At 44.9% G+C, this 15,341-nt stretch overlaps 2 protein-coding genes across 2 annotated transcripts in view; both read left to right on the top strand.

Annotated features, from left to right (window-relative positions):
• LOC148595794 (LIM and calponin homology domains-containing protein 1-like) overlaps window positions 1-8,850 on the top strand; it is a 77,158-nt gene extending 68,308 nt beyond the window's left edge. Inside the window, exon 5 of the mRNA XM_088540300.1 lies at window positions 8,722-8,850. Within this exon, the coding sequence (XP_088396426.1) occupies window positions 8,722-8,782 (61 nt within the window). The 3' untranslated portion in view covers window positions 8,783-8,850. The remainder of the gene's footprint in view (window positions 1-8,721) is intronic.
• Window positions 8,851-9,110: 260 nt separating this feature from the next.
• Window positions 9,111-15,341, top strand: part of LMO7 (LIM domain 7) — a 40,956-nt gene continuing 34,725 nt past the window's right edge. The window contains exons 1-7 of the mRNA XM_088540302.1: window positions 9,111-9,224; window positions 9,840-10,038; window positions 11,141-11,393; window positions 11,808-12,104; window positions 12,447-12,737; window positions 12,973-13,173; window positions 13,534-14,250. Of these exons, the coding sequence (XP_088396428.1) occupies window positions 11,179-11,393; window positions 11,808-12,104; window positions 12,447-12,737; window positions 12,973-13,173; window positions 13,534-14,250 (1,721 nt within the window). The 5' untranslated portion in view covers window positions 9,111-9,224; window positions 9,840-10,038; window positions 11,141-11,178. The remainder of the gene's footprint in view (window positions 9,225-9,839; window positions 10,039-11,140; window positions 11,394-11,807; window positions 12,105-12,446; window positions 12,738-12,972; window positions 13,174-13,533; window positions 14,251-15,341) is intronic.

The following is a 15,341-nucleotide window of genomic DNA, read 5'->3' as shown; positions in this document are numbered from 1 at the left end:
CCTATAAGATTTTCGCAAAAACTATGCTCTCAGTAATCTCAGTTTAAAGCTGTTAAAGCATTTGTTCCTGAATAGTGTGGCAAAAACTTAGAATAAAATGAGGAGCTGGGGTTTACACTGCCCCAATTCTCAGTCTAAGGCTTCATCCTCAGCCAGCAATCCCAAGGATGGACAGAATTCCTGTCGATATTCACGGTGTGCAGGCTAGTAGATATTCTGTCAAGCTCAGGTTTTGTCATTTTGATTACCCTGTGGTGCCAACCAAGGGGAAATCCCAACCTTTATAGCTGGGCTGGCTGCCTGTTTTCATCTGGCTGCAGGCAGGGGTGAAAGGCACATCACCTTATACGCAACTAAACCATCCAAAATATAACATTGCCACCTGAAGTAACATAACACGTCTGTATGTGTGAATGCATCATTTATTCAGAAATTCTGCAGGAAATACTTTCTTTGAATGCGAAACCTGTGTTGTCCTTGCGTGCAACAGTTTTGCCAGCCCTAAGAGGGGGAAAAAGACAGCTGCCTTGCAGGCATTTCTGATGGCCATCCCAGGAGCTATGTTTTTGGGATACCCAGGCCACGAGCTGCCTACCTGTGGAGCACGTTGGTGCCATTGCCAGGAACTGCTCTTGGTGCTGTGGTCCTGCGAGGAGCCGGTGGCTGCATCGTGGCCAGCGCGTCTGGAGTAGCTGCTCTGGGCTCCGAGTGAGTCATTGCTGTGCGCTCACTTGCTCTTTGCTGTGTGTACCTTGGAATAACAGCACCTGAGTGCTGTTTGGGCTGGTGACACTCAATATTGGCACAGACATGAGCACTGGAGTACCCAGGGTAGGTTACTGTCAGTGTTGTTTTCAAAATACAATCCTTTATCTTCCTGTTAAGCATCTCCCCTGGGCTTGCACCAAGGTAGGGAATCTCTTCTCCTGCTTCATGACACGAGCAACAAAAATCCCTCTGGTTAAGCCAAGATGCCTCCCTGCCAACTCCCAGCTGATGCTCAGCAGCTGCCTCGGAGAGCTGCATCCTGATTGCACTAGCTCATGAACCAGCGGGTTGAGGGTAGGAAAGGTCACAGGCTGCTGCTGTGGTGCCCAGGGAATGACAAAGGGCAGAGGCTCTCCTGAAGACTTCCCGCTGGTATCTGCACATGTGGGAAGAGGGGATGGCAAAATGCATCCCTATAAGAGGAAGGTGACAAGGGGCAGCTGGTGTGGAAATGCTTAATCATGTCAAGGAGGCGTTGGGCAAGAAAGGGAAATGTGGATATGTCTTGAGAGGGGGGAAAAAACATGGTTGCTGCAGTTTAGCTAAATAAAGTAATATGCTTTATTCAGAGTAGTTTTTTAGTAACATTGTTGAACCATTTGTTACCTGAGAGCTGTACTTGTATGTGTTCTCATTTATACACCTTTATATGCATATTTATATATACCCTTTCGAAGCTATAAAAATCTGGATTATTTATAAATAGTAGTATTATAGCTATTTATCTAAATAGTTTTGAAGCTGTTTTTTCACATAAGTAATTGATTTCTTCTCTGAAATTAAAACATCTTTGTAAATTAAGCACTTCATTTGCTTTGAGAATGACAAACGTCTCTGTGAGCTTAGAGCTGACTCTGCAGCTTGTAATTCCTTGCAGAGAGAATCCATCATTTCCCACAGAATTTCCCCGTTCTCTTGCATTTTGGCCAGAACGTGACCTGTCATTCCAGGAACAAAATATCTGGTAGTTATTTTTGTCCAGATATCAATCTGGATGTGAAACTTACAAGTCCCTAGTGTCAAGTGGAGGGAAAGGTTCTGTATTTGCAGTTAAAAGCAGCAGAAATGCCCGACTTTATTACCTGGGGCCGGCCAAGGGAAGCGAAAGCTGCAGGTAACAGAGTCACCGCTCCGGTGTTCCCGGGGCTGCCCCTGCGCCCGGGCTCGATATCCCGGCCGGTGTCTGCTGCTGCTGTTGGTAGCTGTGCCCCGCACCCCGCAGTGTGCGGAGGGGTGTTCCTCTCTCGAGGGGAGCCCGTGCCCCTGGGTGAGATAAGGGGAAGCTGGCGGAGATGGACGGCGCAGGGAGGGGTTGGAAAGGAGCCCGAGGAAGCGGGTCATGGGCCTGCGCGGTACCTTGCCTGGGCTGATGCATCTAGAAGTGGCTGTTTTTGTTTTGATAAGAGATTTAAGAATAGCGTGGGAGGGTAACGGATGAGATCAGCAAGGAGGGCCCGCGCGTCGGAGGGACGTGGGGCCGCGTTCCCACGGAGGGTGTTGGCTGCCTGGTCCCCTCCCTGGCTTTCCTCTCTCCGGAGCCTCTCAGGCCCTTCCTCGCAGTGCTCCGTACTGTTACGGCAGCATTGGTAATAGAGAGTGGTCCCAGGGCTATGGAGAAAACTCACAAGTCTTATATTTATAGAACAGATAGAAAAGTACATTTAAAGTGTATTTTCCAAAGCTGCCCTTGAGCTGCTGAGTAGTATTGCGATTGCTTTATTTCCAGTAATCTCACCAGTGAAATGTGGCTATCAGGGTTGAATATCAGCTTGGTAAGAACCCGAGTGCTAGAAGAATGTCCTCATGTTTCCCTACCCACGTAACGGTCCCATCCTCCATTGACGCCTTTCTATTCCGAGAGCAGCATGTGGGAATGGGGTGAAATCTGATAACTGGAGTATTAATAGCAGTTGAGTAGGTGTCCAGGGAGGTTAACATTTAGCACGAGCCCGCTGCGAGTTGGGCGCGCGGTGCTGGTCTCCCTCGCCGGGGTGGAGAATCCTGCAGAGCCCGTGCCGCCCTCCCGGGAAGCGCGGGTGAATCCGTGGGTCCAGGTGAGCGCCGGGAGCCCTGTGGGGAGGCGGGCGCCGGCGTGAGGCCCCCTCGCAGCGAGGCTGTGCCCAGGCCTAGGACCCACGTCTGGGAGGTGGAAGCCCTGCCCTGGGGCTGGACGGTCGCAAGGAGAAGGCTGGTACTTCTGAAAAGGAGCTTTTCTGTTTGCTTTAAGCCCTGTGGTGGTAAGATGTGTAGTGTGGAGAATAGGGGGGAAGCAGATAGCGGTGGCCGCTGCTGGGGTTTCTGGGGTGTTTGGCACTAAGGGAGGGACTTGGCAGTGGAAATGGTGCCCTTGTCACGGGCACATTCCCTTTTCCCGGAGTGAGGGTCTGCATCCCTTCCTGCACACATGGATTCAAACTCTCCTCCCCTCTCTCCTCTTGCTGCCTGGCCATGTGGCTGCTTCACAGCAGGTGACTCCCATTTAGGAGAGGGGGGCTCCCTGGTCTACCTAGACTTTACTTGATTATTTTCTCTTTTAGCCATAGGCATATATGTATAGTTTAAATAACTTTCTCTGCTAGATACATGCACTTTCAGACAGTCCCACTTTCAGAAAGAGATGCCATTAAGTCGTCTTCCTGAGCAGTGCTTCAATTTCTGGTATCTTGCTTTTGGTCTTCAGCTCTGTGTTGATGTTTGCTCTGGAAAATAACAAAATTTCCAAGTACATCTGCCATCATGTATTGATAGATTCTGCAATTTAACAGGTATTAGGGGGCTAGGGAACTAAGCAGAATAACACATTGAGAGAAATATCCACTACCGGGTATATTTATTAGCTGGATTGCAATAAGTCAATGTGAATATGGCTACTTAAAATACGCTGCTGTTCTGGGAGGAAGCAATGAAGAAGTACAAGTGCAAGTGTTAGCATTGCCAATGGTGGTTCAATTCTAGTTTGTGGTTCCTTAAAATACTGTAGTGTACAGGCCAGGTGACTATTTTGTAAGCCATTTTTAGAATCTCAAAATTAATTTTAAAATCTTCAAGGGGTGTCTAAAAATATTATGTTAAAATAATGCTCACCAGCTTCCTCACTCCTCAAAGCGAGGCATCAGTAGCTGAGTACATGAGTACCTCATGGTGTCCCCCTCCCGCAAGCTCCTGCTGTGACAAGCGCAGGGCCTTGGCAGTTGTTCTGTGGGACTGGGCTGTTGTGCAGGTGAGTGACTTAAAATGGGGCTTTCTTTAAAAGGGGACACTTAGCTCCCAACAAAGCAGTTGGCACAGCCTTCGGTCCCGCGTCCCCGCGCGGAGCTGCGGAGTGATTCAGCGCGTGTTGGCATAACCACGGGTGCAGCAAACAAGTGGCTCCAAGGGAAGGGAGAGCAGGAAATCCTGAGGGCAGAAGTGTTGCCAAAGCCTTTGTGTTGTCAAGCTGCGGCCTTAGTGACTAATTTTGCTACTTAACCTTCAGCAAACAGTCGAACTGTGAATAAATTCCTCCAGTTGCAACTCAGTCTTCTGGCCTGCCCTATCGCTGTGTCTTATTCTTGTGTGCTGGTCCTCGTTAAAGTAACTTTTGCTGGTCGGTGCTGAGTGGGTTGTGTATAAATGGTGTTCCTGAAATGACACTTTTCTCAAATGTAACCGAGTTGCTTTGGTGTAATCTAAGTTTATCATCTACCAACAAGTTAGAGCTATTTCTGTCTCATTTGCCTCGTTCCATTTGCTACATGATTGACGTAGATGAAATGATGCTTTATTCAGAAGGCATTATTTTTCCATGGATAATGAATTCATATATTTTTGTATGGATTTTGTCAGCATTTTGGCTCAGCGGTCAACTTACAATTGTGCTTCATGATTACAACAATACCCCCCCACCGCGTTGTTTGTTATCGTGTGGCCTTTAGACTCTCTTGCTTGGAGATAGGCATTTTGATAGGCATTTCCCAGCATGGCCGACCTTCAAGTTACAGATAATTTTTATTGAAAGCACTGCTAGCTACTAAGGTTCAAAGCTTGTGCATTATAATTTGCACTGCGTGAATTCAGGGGGCCTCTTAAGCAGTTGTTGGGATTTGATTAGGTAACTGGAAGGATCAGCTTTCCATTAAACTGTAAAATGGATGCTAAGAGTTTTGTATACCACACTAGGAGTGGGTTGGGGGGTTTGTTTGTTTGTTTTTTTTTTTTTCTCCCCTCTACATCTTCCCTGCTCTCACTAGCTTAGTTGCTCTCATTTGCTTAGTTCAGACATCTTTAGTGAAATGAGATCTGTAGAAACCTTTGGAAAAGCAGAAGGTAATGCTTGAAGTGACATGAAGTGGTTGGGTAGCTGGTGGTGTGTTGTCATTTGCACAGGAACACCCTTCCTTCAGCAGATGATGTTTAGGTGCAGCCTTGGTACCCTGCAGAGCAGCAGCATCCTGCTTAAATTTCAGCACACTGCCCATCGCTTATTCAGGCCACTAATTTGATTACTTGGAAGAGTCATATTCCTGAAGAGCATTATCTGTACTGACTAGGTGCCAGTACGTCATCTTCCATCATGATTTTTGGAAGAAAACACCAAAAGGCAGACTACTTCATAACTGTCCCTTATAGGACTGCTGTTTATTTGCATTGGTGAAGGTACTTTGGGAAGTTGGTTACCTTTTCAGTTTCGAAAACAGCTTTTGTAGGACAAACATTTGAGATTAGTGTTGTGTGTGCATTTTGACCCTGTACGTGTGTGTTTGAAATAATTATGAAGATCCAGCAGTGTTAAAAAGCTTACCGGGCACGTTGCTGAAGTTCTTACCTTTCATCCTCAAATGTCTTTTGTGTTTTTTGTTTTGTTTTTTTCTCCTTCAAACACAGCGTGAGAAACTGGGTGGTTTGGGCCTGCTTGGAGGTAGGAGAGCAGCAGCTGGGCATGCTGCTGGGTAGCGAGGGGCTGTCGGGGGAGACAGATCGTTGCCTTTTCACAAGCATCACCCAACGTAACATGCTTCTGAAAACACTGCTGCTGCCTGTGACTTCTTCCACCTTGGCCGTGGTGGTGTAAACCGTAGGTGCTGGGATCTATGGATGAGATCCCAACCAAATGCTTTGTGTGGTACTGCATTGTACTGGCACTTTGAGGGGAGCACTTCATTAAGGGCAACTTCCCTTTCATCTGATTAGGTCTTTCACGTTGCACTCATTTATTGCATTTCAGCTGAAATCTTGCCTTTTTTAAGTTGGTGTTGACAAGCAAAAGCAAATATTCATGTTAAAAGATCCCTTTGAGTTTGCAGCACATGTGTATCCAGTAGGCATTTTCCAGACTCTTTTAGATGTGATATTCCGGATAGTAACTAGGCAGTGGTTTGTGCATGCATTACTCAGAGCTGTATTTTGAGCTTGGGCAGGATGTACACGTACAGTGTTTCACTCAGGAAGGCAGTGGGAGGTTTTGGAGCCAGTGGATCCAAAGTGCATCTTCTGCAAGGTGCAAACACGTGGAGGGGAGGCAGCTGTGAAGTCTCTAGGTAACTGGTGACCTCCCCGGCCTTCCTGTCAGACGGCAGCATGGCCTTTTTACTCAGAGTTTTGCTAGGCAGGAATTATAATGGCTTATGTCCTACGCAAATTCCAGGACAACACATGAATTATGCAGAATTATTTCCCTTTTCCCTTCACTCCCCACTTCTCCCTCCCTTACTTGAGACCATCATGGTCCTAGCCAGAGGAGGAAGTGATGGCTGTAATCCAGGAGTTTTGGCAGTGGGAGGCTCTTTTGCTCTTGTAGTAAATTTGCATCTATTGTGGCAAGATGCTTTAAAGATGGAGACTAATAGGCCTGATTCAGAGAAGGAGAGTGTGTGTTCAGTTTTGGGCCCCTCGCTACAAGAAGGACATGCAGGTGCTGGAGCAGGTCCAGGGGAGGGCCACGAAGCTGGTGAAGGGGCTGCAGCACAGACCTTACAAGGAGCGGCTGAGGGAGCCGGGGTTATTTAGCTGCAGGAGAGGAGGCTCAGGGCAGACCTTGTTGCTCTCTACCAGTACCTGAAAGGAGGCTGTGGTGGGGGTCACAGAATGGTTAAGGTTGGAAGGGACTTAGAGATCACCTAGTCCAACCCTCCTGCTCCAGCAGGGCCACCTAGAGCACGTGGCACAGGGTGACATCCAGGTGGGTTGGGAAGATCTGCAGAGAAGGAGACTCCACACTTGAACACAGGCTCTAGCTGATGAGAGTGACGTGTATGTGACTTCTCCCACTGTCTGCAATTACAAAAGCAGAAGTCCTGTCTTGCAGAAAACTTCCAGGATCTTGAACCTGAAGCATATAAACCTTTAAAATGTGCCCTGCATCAGCTGCAGAAAGTGTACTAGTGATGCAACCGCTAGGAAAACTGTTACCTGTGCTCTGCTTGGAACGGGACTGATAGCACCCGTGTGCAAGCAGCACATCGGGTAGCAGCCACAGCGGGCCACAACGTGAACATCTGGGAGGAATGCCCAATGCTGAGGGAAGGGAGAAGGATAATTTCTTCAGTATCAAGTTTATTTAAAACAAGGGCAACAAGGTATTTGGGAAAGGAGAGTAGAAAATAGATGTAAATGTTTCACATTAAAGGAAAAGTGTTCCTCCATATCCATAGGATATAGGCTGCTTGCTGCAGAAGCAGCAAGATCTGGGGGATGGGATGTTAAGGAAGTGGCAGGTGGGGATACTGGGGGTCAGATGTCTCATGACGTTATATTACTGGCAACTTGATTTGCGAGTGATGTTGGACCTACCATGCCCATTCCCTGTTGAGCTGGGTGAGAAGAGCAGGCTGGCCCAGATGAGGAAGAAGGTAGGAGGGGAGCTCTGTGTCCCAGCTAGTTAATAGACTGCATTGAGTTTCCATCAGTGACCTTGCCCTGGTCCTGCTGTGGCCGTGCCACCTCCTGACTGCCCCCGACCAATTTCTTATAACTTTCCTGTACAACTTTTAATCAACTTGTTCCCAAGCAGCTGGGAACAGGAGGTGACCTAATAAATTATTGGTCTGATCCATTACCAGATCCTGTGTAGGTGTTTCTGCTGCTGCATATTAGCTTTCTGTGAATTCCCATGGTGTCAAACCAACGGTTTCTGCTGCTGATAGTGTCATTTAGGTGTGGGGGAAGTGATTTGCCTCCCTGACCTGCTGGTGATGCTGGTGAGAGGGTTTTACAGCTGCTCTTGGGGCCTGGCTGGGGACACCTATAGCTGCAGACTGAGCACTGGTGCCCGCATGTGGGAAGGACGTGTGGGTGCACTGAGGAAACACACCACAAATGAGTAAATTAGAGAAGAAAAAAACACTTACCAATGTTAATACTTGCATTCTTTAAGGTGTTCTATTTTTCCCTTTAGAAATATACATCCCGCTTAAAAGCAACCCAAATCTTCCTTCCAAGCCTGCAATACCTCTGCCCTGATGTCCCCGTTTTAGTTGCTCAGTTTTTGTCTGAAAATTTCTGCCTGGTTAAAACATTGACACCAATATTTCAGAAAATGTCATAGCTGGGAAAAAAAGGGAACATAGGGAGCTGAAGATCTTAGTCTGCAGCCAAGAGAGTTCATAGAGATTGACCATGACCAAAATTGTTAGCTGCTTTTCACTTTTATTTTACTGGTAACTAAAAAATTTGGCAAATTTTAAAAAGAAAGTTCTTACTGGGTTATAATTCCTGCGAAATCACAGACTGTAGTAGGGCAGCTGGTGTCTTGTTTCATGTAAAATGATTAATGTAGTATGGAATTACACCTGTAAATTCAAAGCTAATTGCTCTTTATTTCTTCTGGAACATTCACAGTTCTGTATTTCATTTCAGACTCTAATTGCTCTTAAAATTAAGTTGTAATCTCTATCTTATAACACTTAAAATCTGACTGAAAATTCTTTTATTCAATATTTAAAAAATATTTTTGTTTTTTCTCCTGCTTTGCTTCAGACCAGAGGAGACCGACAGAAGAGTGAAAAATGTAAGACTTGTTTATTTTAATGATTTCTAAAACAATTTCACACTGATTGCAGCTTAGTATTTTTGAAGCACTTCTGTTCATGGTATTGTGAATCTTACCTTACTATCAGCTGCTTGTTTATCTGATATACATTGGTGCCATCTTGTTATGATCACTGCAAAGCTTTCTTTCCTGGATAAATCTGCTTCATTGAGATGAGTTAAATTTCTCCAAGCCCTTTTTAATTGATTTTAATGGAGATACCAGCTAATGGTGTAGTTGAGAATTTTACACTTTGCTGTGGAAATGCTTCTAACTTCATACTGATCTACTCTTAATAGCTAATTATTGAACTTTGTATTGATGGTTTTTTTTCTAGGTTCTGATTACATTGTACTGGCTTGGCAGAAAAGCACAAAGTAACCCTCATTATAATGGTCCATACCTCAATCTTAAAGCATTTGAGAAGTTACTAGGGCAAGCATTGACTAAGGTAAGAAATTCCAGAAGAATTTTTTTAAAGCTTTTTTAAATATTATGTAGTTTGCTAAACGTTACATCATCAAGTCTAAATAATCTCTTATGTTAGGATTTAATTTTATTCGTAGTTTGGAGAGCATGGCAATCTGTTCATTTTGCTTGCTATCTGAAGACCTGTGAAAGCAATCATTTCTACCACATATGGGGTTTCCTGCTACCAGTATTATCACAGTGTCACAGAATGGTTGAGGTTGGAGGGGACCTGTGGAGATCATCTAGTCCAACCTTCCCTGCTCAAGCAGGATCACCTAGAGCATTTGTTACCCTAGTTGTCCTTTAATGAAAAAATACTCACTGTGAGGAAGAAAAACTCATGAAATTTGGAACCTTCCTGTGATCATTCATTTAGTAGATGGCAGAGAGCTCTGTTTTCATTCAGAGATGAGAGAAATTGCCTTGTGTTGAACCTGCTATCCAAGGCTGTGTGTGTGTAGCTTTTAGAGCTTTACAGTAGTCTCTGTTTAAGCTATTTGTGTACAAATGTCTTAAAATATATACCTGAATTTGAACTCTGAGGTATTGCATAGGTAAGCTATTGCAAAAGACTTTGCATGACTTGCTCCCGTAGGCACTCGAGGAGAGCAGCCACCTGAGCAGGAGCGGCAGGGACAGCGGCTACGGTGACATTTGGTACCTGGAGCGGGGCGAGCCCTTGTCACCCTCCGTCAGCCATAAGAGAGACGACTCCTTTGATAGCTTGGACTCCTTTGGTTCGAGGTCCTCTACAAGCTTCTCATCAGATATAACCTTGAAAGGTGGCAGCGAAGGTATATTTTCCCACTTGAAATCTGTGTCTTTGGAGCACGGGAGAACACGGTGCATGGCCTTCAAGTGCTCGGTATCTAAATTGGCTTGAAAGGCAGCTCTAGAGAGCCTGCTGCAGTTGCATTTAAAATGATCTAATACAGATCCTAAGCAACTGGTAGAAACACAGCAGTGCACTCCTGAATGATCCTAGGTAGAGTAGCTGAGCTTCTAGCTGTCTTTATCACACATGTATTTGGTAGGTGTTTTTTTAGCAGACAGATGATTAGAATTCAGATCCTGATGTCCATCACTTAACTTTGCAACAGTTGCATCCATGCCTTGTCTTTTCCTTAAATCAATATGATGCCAGATGTCTACAATTTCACTTTGTATTGAGTACAAATAGGCTTTTTCTCACTTGGGTTAAAAGCTGAATAGCCTAGTATTCGTTTTAATATTAGGCTTTTTTATGGAAAGAAGCATACTAAGAAGAAAGGTTATGAAATTTTTCTCTGTAGTTATGCTCTAAACGTCCTCCAAATTTTAAAATGCAACAGTAACATGTAGTCAAGGTTATGAAAATAGTGAGCTTTTGTATTTTATTCAGTGCAAATGGCGTAAAATTATTTGCAAAGGCTGCACAGAGCACATCTGATCAGAGCAAAGCAACGTGTAGCCATGCTATACGTGTGACACATACCCAGGGGAAGCCATGGGTATGAGTCTGCTGAGACAAGCATATTTTTTAATTATTTGCCAGTAAGCTCAGTGTGCGAGTAAATTTGAGTGGCAAGTGTGGCTTTTAATTAAAAGCTGCTGTGTTATTTTAGTGCTTTGCTGCAAGAGTTAGCACTCTGGGTCCTGCGTGAGCAGAGATAGGGAAGGAATGGAGTGAATGCAGCCAGCTGGGCCCAGCGCAATGGACCTTATCGCAGCTTCATGAGAGACTTCTCAAAATGCTTCTAAAAATACCTCTGCTCTTGCCCTGTCAGTAGCTCAGCAAGTTTGTGGCAGAAACATCTCAAATATGGAGCTGACTTGACCCTTTCAATCCAAGTTCTAGCTCTAAGCTTAAAACCAGGGAGTAATTTCCGCGCCTTCCCTTTCTCCCCTTTCCCTAAGGTTGTGAAAGCGACACCGACTCCGAACTGCCGTTCAAAATGCACGACTCCCACAAGGACGACAGGTCCTACCGCCGGATCGCGGTGATTGAGCCCAAGCCCACCACCGACTTCAATCGCTTCCTACCCACCAAAAACAAGCAGGCGACGTACGTGCCCGCGCCCTTGCGGAAGAAAAGGACGGAGAAGAATGAGGACAACAGGAGGAGCTGGGCAAGTCCTGTCTACACCGACTCCGATGGAACGTTTTCAAGGTACTGCTGGGCAGCCTTACTAAGGCAGGCTTCTTGACTTCTGGTGTTTTCTTTCCTAAATTCTTTCTTCATTAAAGTTGCTCTTGTTGTAATTCAAGGGAAAGCATTTGAGTTCATGTTAGTTTTTTTTTTTTTTTTTTTCTTTCTGTTTCTTTAACTCAGTCCACTAGTTCTTAAGCGGTGTTTTGAGGTTGCTCAGATCTCAAATAGAGGGCATTTAAATCATCTTCAGTGCCCTTTTAAGCTAGACATAAAATGTACGCCTTTTGTTAATAGTTTCCAAAGTGTGGTAGTGAATTGCTGTTGCCCTACTGGCAAATGGGTACGTTGAGACTTCTTGGGCAGGGCTTGAGTTTCATCGTTACCTTCTTGGCTTCCCTGTCCTCATTCTGTTCCTGTTTTGGTCAACCTCAGTGGCCGTCAAAGGAGTCCTGCTTCCTGCCAAGGCAGCGGAGCAGAAAGCGGGCTCGCAACCCCAGCTTCCCTCCGGATGCTCTATGACAGTGACAGTGACTCCGAGTCGGAAGACGAAAGGCGGCTGCCCGACGTGGTTATGGATGACTTAGCAAAACGTAGATTTCTAATCCAGAAGGGCCCTGTAAGCTCCGCTGCACCCGGACGTCATGTCGTGTTGCGCAATGACCCTGCTAAGCCTTGCTCGCAGGGAGGTTATCCGGCTGGTCCCTTAGCTGCCATGCTTGAACCACTGAGGTCAGAGATACTAATCCAAGATCCAGTGACTATTGTGCTACCTGAATTGCAGTCTATAAATAACTCCTTAAAATTAGCCTTCTAATCAGCCTTTTAACATAGCTGATAAGTTACTATGCCTTTTCTGCCAAATTGACGTTTTGGGAGAGGCAATAGGGTGCTCTTATAACCATGTAACTTTTTCTTTATTTTTTTTCTCCTTGGTGCTGCAGTGATGGAATTGAGAACTAATTAGCTTCATTCACAAGGCTGAACTCTTAAGCCAAAAGCATGCCTTTTTTTTGCGTATTTTTGTGTCAAGTTGCTCCTAAAATATCTTAACTGGTTGGGTATTTTGAACAGTAACCAGAGGAGCCAGAGGCAGTTGGATACTAAAGTGGAAAACAAGCCAAGAGCTAACCTTGCTTCCCAGTTATCTGGGTATTCTGATGAGGACGAAGAAGAATCACTAGGCGTCCCAAACATTGAAAAGGATGATCTCTATTTCCGCAAGCTAAGTTCGTCAGCACCAAGCACAGTGGTTTCTTTTGACAAATTTCTTCCTAAATTTTGGACTCCAGAAGAAGAATTGATGTGGAAAAAGATCAGGAAATCCTCTTTCAAACCCTGGTATAAAGAGATTCAAGGGTTCAGGTGCGTGTTTATGCATGCTCCTGTTTCTCTGTGTGCAAAACCTGTAAATGCAGTGTGATTTCACAACTTTTTCATTTTTGTTGCCTGTGTAGCAGCAGGCTGTTTTTGTGTCTTTTCTTATTCAAGGAAAAAATTGAGGCATTATTTCCATTCAACTCTTGCACCATTGGCACTGCGCGTTTTACTCAATTACTATATTTTCTCCTCCTCTTTCCTTCTTTGTGCTGCTGCACAGTAGAAAGAAATCAGATTCTGAGGATGAGGATTTTGCTTATAAACCAAGCTCTGCCGTTCTTGGCCATCAACCAAGACCAAGCTTTGAGTGGAACAGCAGTTACAGGAGGGATCAGAACTATAAGGCGACTGCTGAATATGTGGGAAACTCACTCTCCCAGATTGCAGAAGACAGGATCTTGGAGGATACTGATGCGCCCAGGTTGATACCGCTGCATGAGCTGTGCTCTGGCTGCCTTGCAAGGAAATTGAAGGGAAATGAAACTGCATCCTGAGTTGTCGTTCTTGGGATTTTTATTCATGTATTTATTGTTGTCTTGAACTGCTGGTCTTGCAGTGTGCGAGTGCAACAGGGTGACACGCTGCGGAGGGTTGTGGCTTCGTGGGGGCATGTGAGGGCCGCTCGGGAAGGTGAGGCTGTCGCTGTGTGCTGTGCTGGTCAATGCCAAGTGGTGCAGTGGTACTGCTTGGATCCAAATGTGTATCTCAGTACGTTGTAATCTGCTTGTCTTTTGCTAGTTAATGATATTTTACTTCCCTCCTTTTGTTTTATATGCTTCAGTCAGTTTTTGTTACTTCAGGCTCTGCAAAAGTACACTGACTACTTGTCTTCCGAAACAAAGACCAGAATTGATCCTACTTCTGGCCCTAGGCTCATAAAATGTAGAAGGAATATTTCCTTTGTACCAGGATGCAAGCAAGGAGATGATGAAAATGGATATCTGTATCCAGACTTAGAAAACGATGACCTGTTTGTTCGGAAAACGGGGGCGTTCCACGTGAATCACGTTGTTCTCCAAGACCCCGAGTATTTTAAAAAATTATCTGAGGAGGAACCTCCCCTAGAGGGTGAAATAATTCTGCAGCCTAGAGAAGGCCAACCAGTGATTCCAGATTTGGAAAAAGATGACATGATTTTTCGGAAAATCCTCTCTCAGAAAAAAGAGGTGCCTTTGTCAGGCGCTCCAGACAAGTATCACCCTGCCCTCTTTCCTGATCCTTGGAGCCTTCCTGAGGATATTCGGTCCAAATTTTTGTGCTTGCTGGAGAGAGGCCCGACGCCGGAGGACAGGCAGAGCAGCGGCAGGGTGTTGTCGCCCTCCTTGCGGCACAAGAGGGACGATATGTTGACTCGCAAGATCGAATCCTGGAAAGTGGGGGGCAACGTGCAGCCCGTGAACTTCATCCCGGGTCCGTGCAGTGAAGAAGACTGGAAGAAGTGGGAGGCCATCAGGGAAGCCAGCCAAGTTAGGCACAAGAAGCGGCAGATGGTGGAGAGGTCAGGTTGTGTCCTGCACGGGTTGCGCTCGAGTCATTTGAACTCGGAATCGCCTTGTGCTGAACCGTTTGTAGAGTGCAAAGCTGCCATTTGTTTGTGTAACCCCAGACAAGCTTTTTTTTTTTTTTTTTTTTTTTTTTTTTTTTTTTTTTTTTTTTTTTGCTTTGAGTAGAAGTTCATGACTGCAATACCATATTTTCAACAAAAGCAAGACATTTTGTAGCTTTAGGCTGCCACTTGAGAGAGAAATTGTTTTGAGTCCTTCAGCACCAAAGTCTATACAAGTTTTTTTTTTCCATGGTTGAGCAGGAATACTGATTAATCAAAAGATTATAGAGGCTGTTATAGAGGGGTTTTTTTCCTAATATAATGAGAATGCCTCTGAAATAGGTGAATTTTTTGTTAGAATCATAAAATCATTATGGTTGGAAAAGATCATCAAAGCCAACCATAAACCCACCACCACCGTGCCTGATAAACCGTGTCCCAGAGCGCCTCATCTACATGTTTTGTCAACATTGTCAGGGATTTTTAATGACAGATTCTGGAAATTGGCCCTCTATTGCTTGCATCTGAGTCTGGGAATGCTCATAATCTGTCCTGCCACCAGAGGTGAAAATCAGTAGTGTTTCTCTGACCGCCCCCCACCCCATAAGTCCTAGTGTGTACACAGTTTGTGTACATGTAACTTCCACAGAGATGTACTTATTCTACCAGTATTTTTTGCCACTTTTATCCAATCCATCCTAATCCTTTCCTTCAATCTTTCTATTCCATGTCTGCAGTCTATTCTAAACCAGGTTCTAGATTTCCTTTGGATTTTGTGTGTACTGTGGGAGAGGAGTTTAGAACATTTCCTTGGCTCTGAAAATACGGCATTGCAAGTTGCAGTTCTCCCAGCTGTGCATCCTCGCTTTGTGACTAAGGCACTTCTATGTTGATACTTTGGTGTTGCTGTATTTAATTTTTAAGCTAGATGCTGTTAACAAAGTGCAAGCTTCACTGAGAAATATATCCACAATGTGTGAAGAGTTTTCACGTTCTAAGAATTAATTCAATAGAATCAATTCATGTTCAAACGTATTAAAAAT

Source organism: Tinamus guttatus, unplaced genomic scaffold (genome assembly GCF_059628265.1).
Source record: "Tinamus guttatus ecotype Peru unplaced genomic scaffold, ASM5962826v1 Tinamus_guttatus_pri_ptg000058l, whole genome shotgun sequence".
NCBI lineage: Eukaryota > Metazoa > Chordata > Aves > Tinamiformes > Tinamidae > Tinamus > Tinamus guttatus.
Note: the sequence above shows the minus strand (reverse complement) of the source record. Positions and strands in the feature narration are given on the sequence as shown.